The 15,660-nt window shown below is 37.8% G+C and overlaps 1 protein-coding gene across 1 annotated transcript; it reads right to left on the minus strand.

Annotated features, from left to right (window-relative positions):
- Positions 1 to 9,735: 9,735 nt before the first annotated feature.
- CCER1 (coiled-coil glutamate rich protein 1) lies at positions 9,736 to 10,888 on the minus strand. The gene is given in 2 exon segments (XM_037064625.1): positions 9,736 to 9,835; positions 9,837 to 10,888. Coding segments are annotated over 2 exon segments (1,152 nt in total).
- Positions 10,889 to 15,660: the final 4,772 nt, after the last annotated feature.

Here is a 15,660-nt window from a genome sequence, read left to right on the forward strand (position 1 = left end):
GAGAGGGGAGCACGGGGGGGTGGGATGGGAGTAATAGACAGAAAACTGTACTTGAACAAAAACTAAATAAAAAAAATAAAGTCAATCAAAACATCAAAAAAATAATGAACATCTTAAATTCTAAAATAATATATACATTTTGAAACCCACTGGACCTGAAGGACTTTAGCAAAGTCTTTGTGGATTTGTCTGTATATGTAATCTGGACTAGTCGCCTTCATCCCTGTAGCCTCTACCAACAATGAGTCACCACGTTGGGTCCTCATTAAATCTCACCCTGTTCTATTCCTTATGGGCTCTTTATTTTTTCCCCTCTAAGTCAACAACTTTGCTAAACTGGATAAACAAATACACTGTAAAATATTCATTGGGCATTTTTAATTGCCAACTCTTTCCTAATATATGCAGACTTTGATAGTTGATTCTTAAGGGAAAATATTGTCTTAAACCAAAGGAGTGGTGAGGTTTAACATAAGAGAAGCTTAAACTACACAGAACATGCACATGTCACTGACCAGTAGAAACTATTTTGAAGAAAGTAGGGTTTGAGTACACCAAAATTTAAAGTCCCTGTCTGAGTCTGATGGTAAGGAGTTGTAATACATTACATGTTCTTATTTTTCTATTAAGTTTTGTCTATGTTTCCTGTTTAGATTCTTACTCTAATTCCTTCCTAAAAGTTTCCTTTTGGTAAACTTTTTTCATCTTTTATACTTGGACTCTTCATTATACCCAGATGACCTCCTGATATTGGCTACTGCTATTATTTTTTGAACCATATTTAATTTATTTTTCTAACTGACAGCCATGTAGCAGCCCTGGGGCTCTTCTGCCAGTAGTGAGTGATTTTCCATTTCCACCCACCTTCCATTAGTGGCAATGGATTCCTCATTTAGAGAATTAAGAATTCTGCAATCAGAATGGGCTTTATCCTTTCACCTTAGAAGAAAGGGAGAAAGGGCCAGGAAATTGCTCTAATGGTGTGAATATCCTAGCACAGTTTTTCACTCTGCTTCTTTTCTCTCTTTAAACCTTCTAACCCCATAAATAATTTATCACAAAACCTTTGGACACCAATTAATGAGACCCAGCTTTTCTCCAGGACAGCACTACTGTGCAGTATAGCTGCAAAAGTTTGACTTTGATATCAACTCCATTATGTCCTTGACTAATCTGAATCGAAATTAAAATTTCATTGTACTCCCCTCCATGTCACCGAGTAGAGTTAATGATATAAGGAAACAGACTGCGTGGCTTCCAACCTCTGGCACCCATTAGCTGTGCACCTGTGGTAAGTTGTCCAAGCTGTTAGCATTGGCTTTCTCATTGGCGAACTAAGCACATGTGCTTAGCACAGGTCCTGGCATGGATCTCAGCAAGTAATAGTTTAAACATGGAGTAAAATAAATGTTGGCTGTATTAAATTTCTAAACCAGGTACTTTAAACTGTAGAATTATAATAAACTTAAAATATATGTTCAGATGCACTTCAAGAGGAGAGTCATCGCTGTGGGTATTGTTAAGTGAATTCATATTCATGATTTTGTGGTCCAGCAAGTTAAAGCCTTGTTCCAGTGAAGGGTGATGTGTCCAGTTCTTTCTATGATGATTTGTCTATCTACAAGGGCCTGTGTATCGTGTAAGAGTTCAGGGTGCAAGAGCTGTTGTCAGGTACCTGCTCTCTAACAGTTCCTTCCTTGCTCATTCTTTGCTGGGCTTTTCTACTGAAACTGGTTTTAGGTTACACATCATGGATAAGTCACAATGCTTTCCTCTCAGAACTACTTACTAATCATAGTTAATTTCATCGATTTACTTTATCCACTTTATAGTTTCATTCATTTCATAAAACATTAAAATGTTTATTGAGAGCTTCTTAGGTGCAAGACTCTATACTAAAAATAGAAAATTATTTCCTTGCTCTACAGAATTTTCTAGGTAGAAGAGAACCACAGATATGATAATGAAATTATTGGTAAAGTGAGTATGAAGAAGGTACAAAGACAGAGTACCTACCCTTTTCAAGGTGCTCTGGAACAACTGATGAGTGCATGACTGAAAAAGTTGTGAATGTGGAAACTGCCTCTTAGGCTAAGGCAGAGCCAGTCCTTACCACTGATTTATATGCCCAATAGAAGTGGTTAAGCAGCTGGAAAGAACTGGAAATAGGGCAGTAATGAAGATATTAATTATTTGGTGGATGTCAAAGCAATAAATACGCAGGTTTGTCTCTTCCCCTAACAAGTTGTGCTTTAAATAGTGGCATTAGTGATCATTAATGAGTTAAGTGATGCTCAAGTCCTAGAAGGTAATTGACTATCACAGGTACTGCATTTAAAATTAGGCCAATGAACACCAATTTTCATTTTTATTTCTCAGGATTAAAGTATTAAGAATTATTTAGTTCAGCAGCTTGGATTTAAAACTTAAGCATATAAAGTCCAAATGTGTTGTCTTCTCTGCTGTAGGTAGTAAACATACAATATACTGTCTGTGCAGATTGCTACTGTTAGTGGTGTTAGTCAAAATGAATTCAAAATAGATTTATTAAAGGCATACCTTTAGATAAACTATTATTAACAGTAATATAATATTATGATTATATTATAATTATGGTTGTACTGATAACTATAACCATATAAATATAACAATTCATGTAAAATCCAAGGATACTAGTAAGTTTATTTCCCCTCTTTACAAACTTTGAAAATTTATATTTGTGATTTAGTCTCATAGCTCAAAAACATACTAAAAGCCAAGGTACATGGCAACACATTCAAATAAATAATATAACTATCATGATATGGTGGTTGTGCTAATGCCTTTATAGTATGCCCTTTGTAAGTTTTAATGTATTGTTTGCCCCCCACAAATGCATCTTTAAATAGAACAGGAGCACCATTACCATTAGTTCACATTTCAGTGTTTTACCTTTGTCACTAGGTAGCACCTGTACATTATTGGCTGCAGAGCATGTAGTTCTGCGTAAGGAGGCAAAATATAAAAACAGGAAATGAAAGAAAAGTTACTTTTATTAATTTTATTTTGCATTAAATATTTGTGCCAGTATATACCTTGAGATCATAAGTTTATTGTATGAAATAGTGTGGAATTCACAAAATTTTTTAATAAAAGAAAGGCATTAAATATTCATTTTTGAGGCAAAAAAGGTTAACATTGACTGTGGAAAATCCACTGGGGAAAAAGTATAGCCACTTGTTATTGCCCTCAGCTTGCCATTTTATATTATAATCTCTCAGCTCAAGAGCGCGCTACAACCTATAGAAAATCTAAACAAGACACAAGTATATGCAGCAGCATTTTATTATTGCTCTTGATAGTGCTATTTAATGCTAAATGTTATGTGAAATGTCTATTCTAATAGTGACTATTGTGAAAGCTGGTAAATATACACCAGTTAATGTCTTAAATTACTAGAATTAAAAATGGCATGGTAAAAATCTAAATGTATTCATATGAGAGACTACTCAAACATTTTATAATAGAAATATCAATCACTATAAAGAATTCAAATGCCATATAGAAACACCAGGAGATAGCAATACTAATATTTCATCTTTAGGTATAACATAAGTTAGAACCTCCAATAATGTGGCATTATTCCGAATTATATCCAGTCATCTTACACACTTATAAAATTAGCTAAAAATTATTCTAAATATTTTCTAAAGAAAAAAATTGATTTTAGTTTAAGTATAGATAAGGAGTAATACAACTACATCTTAGACTAATTTATTGTGCTTAGGTTTTTTGCCACCAAATATATGTATATTTAGATACATATACTATTAAACAAGTTGTCAGATTGTAATCATGTGACTTACATCAACTATAAAACTACTACTAAGGATTATAATAGAGACAATACCAGTATCTCTTTCTTAGCTATCACTATTACCAACCACACATTGAAAAGACTGTCCTTGTGCCAACCCTCCTTGGAACTCAGGTCAAGCTTCTAAGGAAAATTTTGCTACTAAACAGGTTGTTTTAAATAATACAACAGAGAGATATGTTCCAATAATCTGAATTCAGGACTTTGAACTCAAAACAGAGGACGTGAGTCCCCAATCTACTTTTTTGCATTTCAGTTCCTTCATCTGTAAAAGGAAAGTAAAGCATTAGTTCACAGGGTGGTTATATTTAAATGTGATAATGTATGCTAAGAATCTTGCATATGCTCATATATTTTTTTAAATCTTAGGTCTATGTTTTGAATAGCTGTTTTGAATTGTTCTTCATAGGTGGCTTATAGTAGGTGTTTAATATTTATTGGAATTTTTAATATTTTGGGGTATAACATAAGACAGAACCTTTGATTTTATGCGATATGATACATGTATTTTGATTCTGAAATGTTGCATTCTAATATCCATTGCCCATGTGGTAAAGAATAACTCTGACTTGAATGGGTAATACCTAGCACTAGCTATTAAAGTATTAACCTCAGCCATGGGTAGAAAGGAAACATCATTTACTGGCAGTGGGTGGAGGAAATAAAGACCAAAAAGTGTATTTTGAAGATGAATCCAGCTCCAAAGATTTAATTAATTCTTACAGTCTGCACAATGATATGTGCAGCTCAAAAGAGTTGATCTGATTGCAGTTATTCATGAAAAAAAAGGAAAGTTAATGAATCATTTGCTATCTTGTGATCTTTTACATTTATGGTTGTTCTAAGCACAGGTCATTGGTCTCATGTGTGTATTATTGAATGCTTGATATAACTGGTAAGTATTGAATATCACTGCTCTGAGTACTAGCTAAGTATTTGTTCATTAAATATTCATAATCTCATTTAATCTCAAGAGGTAAATATTACAGATGAGAAACCAAAAATGTCAATGACATTCTTGAGAACACTAAAGTAATAAATAATGAAAGTTTTAAACCCACAAACCACAGTCTACAACCTAAAATTCTAATGAGGGGTCTGAAATGCATCTAACCCCTAAACCACAGAGCTTATAGGTCTTTAATGTGTGTATGTATCACTTGCTACAAGGTAGATTCTAACTCAGTAGGTCTGGATTAGAGCCAGTGCATCTGCATTTGTAGTAAACTCTCAGGTGATGCCATCATTGCTGATGCCAATATCAAGGCGCCAGACCACTGTATTTGCACACTATTTTACCAGAAGCTAAAACTAAATTTCAAGGATAAGTAGGTTCACTATTAGTTCACTGGTAACAGGTAAATAGTTGGATATCTCAGTCCAAAAGAATTGCAAAAAGATTGAATTTAGACTGATCTCATGTTTAGAAATTGAGGTGATAATTTTAGTTGTAAAATGTAGTTTAGTACATAATGATTAACAGCGAGTTCAATTTGTAATGCAATATTTAAATTTTTAAAGTATATTTTATTGAATATGCTATTACAATTGTTCCATTTTTCCCCCTTGCCCCCCTCCATCCAGCACCCCTATTCCCTCCAGCAATCACCCCTCTCCTTAGTTCATGTCCATGGGTCATATCCAAAAGTTCTTTGGCTTCTCCATTTCCTATACTATTCCTAACCTCCCCATGTCTGTTTTATACCTACTATTTATGCTTCGTATTCCCTGTATCTTCCTCCTCATTCTCCTCCCTTTCCCCTCTCTGCTGATAATCATCCATGTGATCTCGATTCTGTTATTCTTTTATTGTTGTAGTTGTTTGCTTAGGGTTTCTTGTTTGTTTGTTTTAAGTTCAGTTCTTGATAGTTGTGGGTTTGTTGGCATTTTACTATTCGTATTTTTTATCATATTCTTTCTCTTAGATAAGTCTCTTTAACATTTTGTGTAATAAGGGTTTGGTGATGATGAGCTCTTAACTTTACCTTGTTTGGGAAGCAATTTATCTGCTCTTCCATTCTAAATTATAGCTTTGCTAGATAGAGTAATCTTGGCTGTAGGTCCTTGCTTTTCTTCACTTTGAATACTTCTTGTCAGTCCCTTCTTGCCTTCAGTTTCTCCTGAGAAATCAGCTGACAATCCTATGGGGACTCCTTTGCAGGTAAATCTCTTTTCTCTGGCTGGTTTTCAGATTCTGGAGGCATAGGAAGACATGCTTCACCTCCTCGCACAACAGTAAGAAGGATAACAACCAATCTAAAAACAAAAAACAGCCAGAACTGCCAATTCTTCTTAAATATTTGCATATTAGGTCTTCATAATATGCCTAAGAAGGAGTGGAGGATGACAGGTACATTTGAGGAAATAGAGACACAAGCCTCCCGTCCCAGGTGACTTAGACAACAGCAACAATGCACAGGTGCCCAAACTCTTTTTCTTCCATTAGTTGACCTGGATAGGTGCGGAACAATGCTAGTATTAAAACAGTTAAGATAAAGCCAAATTCTGATTTTGCTTTAAATGCACACATAATCAAGGCCAAAGTGATTCTGAAGCATTAGAGTAATTTTCAGTTGTGATTGTACTAAATTGAACCTAAGTGTAAACAACATAGCTGCATACATTATTTTATTATGCTGCTGAAATTTAAGAAGACATTTTATTCTCCTAGTCTTTCCTTTGCTCCAGAACTCCTATGGGTGATATTTGTGCCATTTTCTTCTTAGAGGCTGTAGGTTTGGTGTAGCTGGCAGGACTGGTTATTTCACTTTGTGTGTTTATTTTAATGAAATTAACTGTGTTGGATTTACTGTCTTCATATGCATATGCTATAAAATTGTATTCAGAATTGAGTTGATCTCTAAATGTCAAGTGTATTTACCACCCTTTGAGGGCTAATATTTTTACAGAGAAAAAGTCTCTTTAACTTGCTGTAGAGAGACTACAGCAAGTAGTCTTTACAAAGTAATAAAGATAAATCAAGAAATCTGCTGTCAGTCACTAGAAAAGGAATATATTAGAACCTCTACGTGTAAAAACACCTGAGAATAGATGGCAAAGATTCTTTAAGCCCAGGCCTCCTAAATAAATTATTTTTCTGACAAATGACAAAGGAAACACCTCCATTCTTGAAAGAAATGGCTAAGTGACACCTCATTACCATTGTGTTAACAAATTTGAAATCACTTTAATAATGAACTTATTTTAGACAATTTTTTTCTTCAAACGTATATTTACCTCTAAAACTAATGACTGGGTATATTCTAAGCTATATCAACATGATACTATTGGATCATCAGATTGTACTGAACAAGCTGTGCAGAGGTTCTCCAAGGAAGTTTACAACTATGGTGCACCAATCACAATGATCAACAATACTTAGGGCCCCTTCATTACATGATCATATGAGGGAGGTCTCTGAAAAGGGTAATAGGCATACTGAGATGACCAAACTTCTCACCCACTGACATGATTTTATCAACCTTCAGGATTAGTTAAGGGACCATCACAGTATCTAGCTAATACAAAAAACAAAACAAAACAAAAACAAAAAACGTGAGTTCAGGTAGCGAGTCATCATTAAAAATTTTGTCCTTTAATTTTTGCTGGTGTCTATTCAGAAGATATAGATACCACAGAAATAAACAGATAAATTGAGTTTGATTAGCCCTCTTGCTTCTCATTAGCCACTCCTTTAGGACACTCTGGTCTTCTCTCGTCAGTTTTTCAAAGGCACCAAGCTTCTCCTTGCTCTCTGACCTTTAGACACACAGATCTCTCTGTCTGTAGTAAACACCTAAACACCTCTAGCTTCACTTTTGGCTTCTCTTGTGACATATCCTTTCAAAGTGGTACATTTCCTTTACAATAGTTGCTCTGAGTAATTTTCTAACCATTTAATGATTGTCTTTTCTACTAAACTATAAGCAACATGAGAGTAGAGGGTTCACTCTCACAGTACTTAGGCCCCAGTAGTTCGGTAAATATTTCTTGGACAATGGTATGTCAACTAGTGTGAACTCCTGAGATATTGTTCATGTTTATAACCTTTAAAATGAGTTGTGGATAATGCCTTGTGTGTGAAGAGACAATATGTTGAATTTTTTAATGTAAAAGTAGAAACTTTTGTAAAAATAAATTGAGAATTGTCCAGATGTGCTAGTGAAGAAATTGAGTCCTAAATGAAAAGATTTCTTTTATAAGAACATACTTAACAGTTAGTGATTATTTGTCATGAATAAAGTATTTTGGCGCTATGCCTTGTAAAGATTTACTGACCAGAATCAGGATTGACCAGGAACAAAATTCTTGGATTCCCTCTGCATACACACATTAAAGATGCATATAGGTGACCACTTTTAAACTACTTCTAAACTCAGAAATTACATTTTGCAGGAAATTATTTCTTAGAATTAAATGTTTGGTTATTCACTGCTATAGCTTGGAGTATTCGATATCATTTAAAAATTCCTGCATTGTTTGCATTAGTTTTCCTTCTTCTGTTCACCCTTTTGGCTACTGAAGTATTCCTGAATAGATATCTGATATTTAAGTAATAAGAAATGAGGAGTGAAATAATTTAATACTTTTTAAAAAGAATTTTAACAGCTCATCACTCCAGAAGCTGCAATACACTGGTATATATTAGTAAAATTCAATATCCATGTAAGGTATCACCATACAGTCCTCACAAAATAAATAATAAATTATGATTCAAAGTACACTTAGTTGGTCAAAAGATATAATTTTTGAATAAGAGGCTCAAATTCTTCATCTAGGGAGTCCATCTATCCTGGAAATATGCTATGGCTGACACATTTAAGTTATGAGAATTAAGTGCTCAGGAAGATATATTATTTCTAAAAATGTATAAATAGAAGCTATTGTTTTGAATGATGTATTTTCCATAAGTAATTGTTTAGACATGAGAAATCAGCTCATGCAAGCTTGCACTTACACATTTGTTTTACTGTCTTTATAAGGGAGAAAAAAAAGGCAAGAAATTAATATTCCACCCCCCAAAGAGCAACAATCCATTTTGCAAAAACTATTTTCATGGTTCCTGTGAACTTATGACAAGGAATGTATCTAGGAGGATGGCTGCAAAAATCTAAGCTATGCTCCATTGCTTGCAGTTACCTTGGATTTTAACTTGAAGTGCAAGTTGACTTCTGACCATGGGGATTCCTGTCCATGTATGGTATAGATTGTTGAGGCCATGGCAGATAACCAGTTCCACAGAAGCAACTTCATGTTCTTCTGAGGAAGATCCATAGCACTGTGGAACAAGGACTATAAATGAATGATGCCACCATGACTGCAAATGGGGCTACCAAAATACACCCCTCAAAAATGAACTCTGAAGGTGGGAAATATACAAGAAAAAATTTAATAGTTTTATTTAAATGATTTGGGTTTTCATGTTAAGAGAACTGATGGATATTTAGTAGGTATGACACATCCTTCCTATGGATGTAACAGTTAAAAGAGCTATTGATTTCAAACTCATAAGTAGATAATCATATAAATTATAAATCACATAATCATATAAACTATTTGTTATAAAAAGTTTTCAGCACTGCTAGAATTAAAAACAAAACTTGGATGTCTACAGGGGAAAACACCAAAAGAAAACATTCAAACTATAGTAATAAAATATTTGGCCTTTAATAATTTCGGATTAAATTGTTTGAAAGCTCTCCTTCCTCCACCCATAGTTATACACAGACACACCAATCTTTAAAATTTTTATCATGGCCAAAAAAGGGGTTTTCATGAATACTTTTTATTAATGGAACTCACTTTTTAATAGATTTTTAATAAGTTGCTAATCCATTTTAGCTTCAAATTAAGTTCCATTCCATTTCTCAGATCCCTTTCTAACAGTTAGTATCCTGTAAAATGAGGAGAGCTTCCTGTAGCACTTCAGGCATTATCTGCTTCAGGCTTAAATACGAACAGTTTATAAAGTTCTCTCTCTTCTTCATCCCCCAGCAGGAATGATAACGGCATATCCAAAGTCAAATGATTTTCTTCTTCTCTCTGTTTATCCTTCTCCGGCCCCTCCTCTTCCATTTGCTGAGCTTCCTCCTCCTCCTCTTCCTTTTCTTCCTCCCCTTTATAGTCTGCCTCTTCGACCTCCTCTTCATCCTGGGTCTCTGACTCTTCATCTTCCTCCTCACTCTCTTCCTCCTTTTCATCACACTCCTCATCACGCTCGTCATTTTTCTCCTCTTCTTCTACTAGCTGTGGGGCAGAAGACTGATTTTCTTCCTCAGGGTCAGGAGTAAAGGCCAGAGGATTCTGCCCAAAGCCGTACAAGGTGTCAGGCAGCTCCATGTCTTCCTCACCACCACTGAGGGGCACCTCGTTTTCGCCCTCCTGGGCCTGCTGGGCTTTCAGTGCCTCCTGTTGGCGCTCCAACTCCTCTTGCTGCCTCATGTCCTCGTAGATCTGGTTCATGATGAACTGGGTGGTGTTGCGAGGCGCCTGCAAGCCAGGCACCCGCATATCAGGCATCTGCCACTCATATACGTTGACAGGCGGCAGCAGCTTGCTCCCATCCACGGGTGGGCTTTTCTTGAAGGGGCGGCGAGGGTGACGGCGCAGGCCACCACCCCTGCGGCCCCACCGCTTCTTCTTGCCAGTTGGTCTCAACCAGCCAGGATTCCAGGGCCCATGCCAGCAAGAGCAACAGCAAAGGCAGACCGGGTGCAGACCACACATGCGGGTCACTTGCACTGGCCCTGGGGGCTTCTGGTATCCCATTGGAGGTGGGCACCAGGGCCCTCCCCAGCACCCCCAGTGAGAGTACATGGCCCAGTGAGGACTTTGGGGTGGTGGGAACCAATGGCCCCAGTGGTGCTGTTGCTTCGGCTGTTTCCTCAGAAGCTCATTCTCGGCTTTGGGGCCATAGTGGTGCCGGGGCTTGTAAATCGGAGGACCCTTGCGCCTTTGGTGGCAGGAAGACCCAGTGCGAAATGGGGCAGAGGATGCCCAGCCACTGTCCAGGTTACCGAGAGTCTGGGTCATGGTTCAGGAGCTTCGAGAAGTCTTAAGTAGAAAAGTCCTAAAAAAACTGTCTTCAAATCTGGCCAGATTCGACAGTCTGAAGAGCCTCGTCACCCTGTGTCTCCCTGCACAGCAGCACGTACTGCCGCTGAGATCCTGACTGACTTTCCTTTCCAGGGGGACCCCTCTTCTCCGCTCGTTAGCTCACTGACTCATCTGTGGTAATCTCCTGTCCTTCACACCCAGGGTTGTCTCGCCCGGGGGTTGGGTGCAACTGGCGCTGAGTAAAGATGGTGGGGAGGAAGTTACTGACAGCTGCTTCCGGGTAACACACGCACCCAACTCCGCGAACGCTGGGGCTGGGGAACAGGGAGGCAGGGGTAGCGTGTTACCTCGTTGCTCCCTCTCAGCCTAGGTGCCTCTCTATCAGCTTACTGTGGGAACTGAGGTGGCTCGGGCAGCGCCAGCCTTTAAATACCCGCGGGAGGCCCCGCGTGCGCACTGCGTCCTTGGTTGCCTTGGGCGACAGCCAATTGGCGTTGAGGCGGTTCTGGTCTCTCGAGGCGGCAGGATTCTTCCCAGAGCAACTGGGTGCCGAGTGACCCCTCGCAGGGGGCCTTGTGACGCAGTTTTGAGGGAGGCGAGTAGGGGCGGTGACTAAGCATGTGTTTCCCCATTGAGGCAGTTTATTTGAACGCTTAGTGTGACAGGCAGGTGTGGGGTTGTAGAAGATGGCCCTTTGGCAGAACCCCAGGTTGGGGGCAACTGGGTGGGGAACCGGAGCTCAGAGAACTATGCATTGATAAATGTACATCCAATCTCTTTGGGGGACAGACGGGATCAACAGAAAGCTCTGAGTCAGAAAACTCGGCCCCACTACTTACCTTATGGTCAGTGTCTATCTTCTAACAACTCGGAGCCTCCATTCATGATACATGAAACAAGACCACAAACATTTACTGAGTTGCTTATTGTGCCCTGTGGGTTTATAATCTTCATACCTATCTTGTGAGGTATGCCTTATTACCACGTCTCTCATATTTGGGAACTGAGAGATTAATATATGCCCAAGGTCATGGGGCTAATGAACTTTAGGACTAGTTTTAAGCCCAGACATGTTTGACCCCAGATCCTTAACATTGTTACACTATACTACACACCCACCTTAAATAGAACTCCTGTGATGAGCAAATGAAACCAGTATGACGGAGCACTTTGCTAGTGGTAATATAGCACACAAATGGCCGTTGATATATCCCATGGGTTCTTGAATAAAAGATATTCCAATATGTCTTTCCTTTTGTTCCATAATTGGTCAGACAGCACACACACCGGGAGGCTTTAAGGTATTACGGCTAAGAATATGGGCTTTGGTTTAAGTAGACGTAAGTCTACCCTGAATGATAGAATTTGGCAGATTTATGTCATTATACTTTTAGCCAAATCCAAAGAATGTACAACACCAAGTGAACCCCAATGGAAACTATGGGCTTTGGGAGACAATTATGTGTCAGCATTGGTCATTGATTTCTACAAATGTATCTCTCTGATGAGGATGTTTATAATAGGAGAGGTATGCATGAGTAGGGGGCAGGGAGTATATAGGAAACCTCTTTGCCCTGTACTCGATTTTGCTATGAACCTCAAATTGCTCTTAAAAATAGATAGATAAATAAGGACCATAAAAAAATAGAAGTGCTTCAACTTCAACTCATCAATTAATAATTTCTGTAAGCTTCTAGGTCCTTACCCCTGCTATGAGTATAGTTATTTCATGGGGTTATGATAGGGATTAAATAAAACACCGCATAAAAGCACTTAATGCAGGTGCTCAGTTAGCACTCAGTAATTGTTAAACATTATCATTATCATATTTAAATACTTTAAGGACTTTTAAAGAAACTGATACGGTATATGTAAAGATAACTAACTTGGTGCATTAAGTAAAAATAGGCATTTCACCTTTGTGACCTTTTCTTGTCCCACTTAGTAGAAACATCCAACAGGTGTTACCCAGGCTTGACCCTACAGAAAAGTTTCTCAGAGTATATCCCCCTTTAATGCCTTCGTGTAGTAAGTGGAATTGTGCAAAATGGAACACTTGCCGCTGGGAACCTCAGTCTATACATGCCTCCATTAAATGACAAAGAAGCAAAATGTGGGGAATCCCTGAAGTTCAACCAGCATTCCCAGTTGAAAACTGAGAACAATATGGGGAGATTCCAGGATAAGGACTCCAGTCTTTGCCATGGGACCTATGGATGCCACAGGCTTTATTCAATTTTATTTGCACCATGGTTTGATGAAGACAAGCTTGTTTGACTGAAAATGCAGAGCACTGACACTTTTGGCTTAGAGTGTCCCTTTTTGGATGTACTCTTCCCATGCTCTGCCTAACTCAAAATGTGATATTCCAGATTTATTTTTCTAAAGACACATGTGGTATATAATATTGGGTTTTAATTGAGAGCTTTAGAAATTAACCATGTTGCCTGGTTAAATCCCTCCCACTGATCTGCCAACAGCAACCAAGGCTCAAATACAAGAGGTATGCTTAGCCCACAAAGGGCACACCTTGTGTACATAGCTTGGGTGGTAGGGGAGGCTGTGCCATTGGACCCTACAGACACCTATTACATTAGGCAACACTACCAACACACAGAGTCAAAGCAGCTCTACCCGATACACAGAAACAAACACAGGGAGGCTGCCAAAATGAAGAGACAAAGAATCATGGCCCAAATGAAAGAACAGAACAAAACTCTAGGAAAAGAGCTAAATGAAGTGGAGATAGGCAATCTATCAGAATCAGAGTTTGAAATACTGTTTATAAAGATGCACCAGAATCTTTATAAACAGTGAGGACCTCAACAGCATAAAAAAGATCTATTCAGAAACAAAGGATAAACTAATTGAAATAAAGAACAATCTACAGGGAAACAATAGTAGAGTGGATGAAGCCAAGAATCAGATCAGTGCTTTGGAACATAAGGAAGCAAAACAACAACCATGCAGAACAACAAGAAGAAACAAACAAACAAAAAAAAAAACTAGGATAGTGTAAGCAGCCTCTGGGACAATTGTAAGAGGTCCAACATTTGCCTCATGGAATTTCAGAAGAAGATAAAATGCAAGAAATTGGAAATCTATCTGAAAAAAATAGTGAAAGAAAACTTTCCTAATTTGTTGAAGGAAATAGACACATAAGTTCAAGGAAGCACAGAGTCCCAATTATGATGCATGCAGAGATGCCCACTGCAAGACACACCATTATTGAAAGGCCAAAGATTAAAGAGATAGAGAGACTCTTAAAAGCAAGAGAAAAGAAGTTAGTTACTGGAAGGTTGACGCCTGGGAGTAGGGAGGATGAGAACGAGTGAAGAGGTAAGAGGATTAAAAAATACAACTAGGTAGTTACAGAATAGTCATGGCAATATAAAGTACACTATAGGAAATGGAATAGTTAAAGAACTTACATGCATGACCCATGGACGTGAACAATGGTGGTAGCATTGCCTGAGGGAGGAGGGCAAAGGGCAACTATAATAGCATAATCAATAAAGTATAATTAAAAACATTAATGCAGTATTGTCTTTCCCTACTCTAACTCTTTGTAAGAGAAGCAGCAAATTACAATTTTTGACTTTTAGCTTTTGAATGTATTGGCATTATAATGCAAATTGTTCATGTACTAGTTATTCTCCAAGAAAATTAGCACCAGAACCTGTCAAACACACCCTTCAGAAATATAATTAAGGAATTTTTAATACATTTTAATTGAATCATATTCTTTAAATACTGCAAAATAAAAGATGGTCTGATTCAACAATAAAAGACAAAAAATTTACATTTTTATATGTTGTATTAGTTTTCTATTGTTTCATTAAAAAATTTGCACAATCTTAGTTACTTAAAACAATACACATTAGTTATATTAGACTTTCCAAGTGTCATGGTGCAGGAAAAACTTAGTGGTGTCCTTTGCTCAGGGTCTCACCAGCTGTGATCAAGTCATTTGGCAATTGGTTCTCCTCCTGGGGATCAATTTGGGAAAATCTGCTTCCAAGATTATTTACGGCAGAAGGTTGTGTATGGCAGAATTTGCTTCCTTGTGGCTGAATAACTGAGGGTCCTGCCTTTTAGCTGTCTATTGGCTGAAGGATGTCTTCAGGTTTAAGGCTACCAAATGGCCTAGGGAACAATAGCTTTTCCTAGAGGCTGCCCACTGATCCGTGGCAATAGCTTCCTCAGTATGGCTGCTTACTCCATCAAGGCAGCAAAAAGGATATCCCTAGAGCTTTCTAGCACAATAAATACAAACACATATGTGTTTATCATAACCATAGGCTTGACATTGTGACATCCGTCACCTTTGCCATATCCTATTGGTTAGAAGCAAGGCCCAGGTCCTATCAGCACTCAAAGAGAGATGATTAAACAAAGGGGTTGGACACCAAGAGGCTGGAAATAATTGGGAGTCAACTTAGAGTCTGTTTGCCATAAATCAAGTAAATTTAGCAAAATGTGTCCTTCATTTTAACGAGTTACAACTTTATTTGGCAGAATTTAATGACATTGCTGCATTTGAAATTCTGCTAAGTGTCATATGCTGACATGGTTTTGCTATGTCTTATGCTATGCACAGCATTAGGTTGTTAAGTTGAGAACACCCTGTAATCTTGGTGTTGGTTTTTGTGTGTTTAGGTGACTTGAATGAATTCAAACACTTGATGGCAGTAGTAACTCATTCAATATTCAGTCAGCAGGAGTTCCTATGGAAAACCAACTGAGAA

This window comes from Sturnira hondurensis, unplaced genomic scaffold, assembly GCF_014824575.4.
Source record: "Sturnira hondurensis isolate 20B ecotype Veracruz unplaced genomic scaffold, ASM1482457v3 Scaffold0015509, whole genome shotgun sequence".
NCBI classification, from domain to species: Eukaryota; Metazoa; Chordata; class Mammalia; order Chiroptera; family Phyllostomidae; genus Sturnira; species Sturnira hondurensis.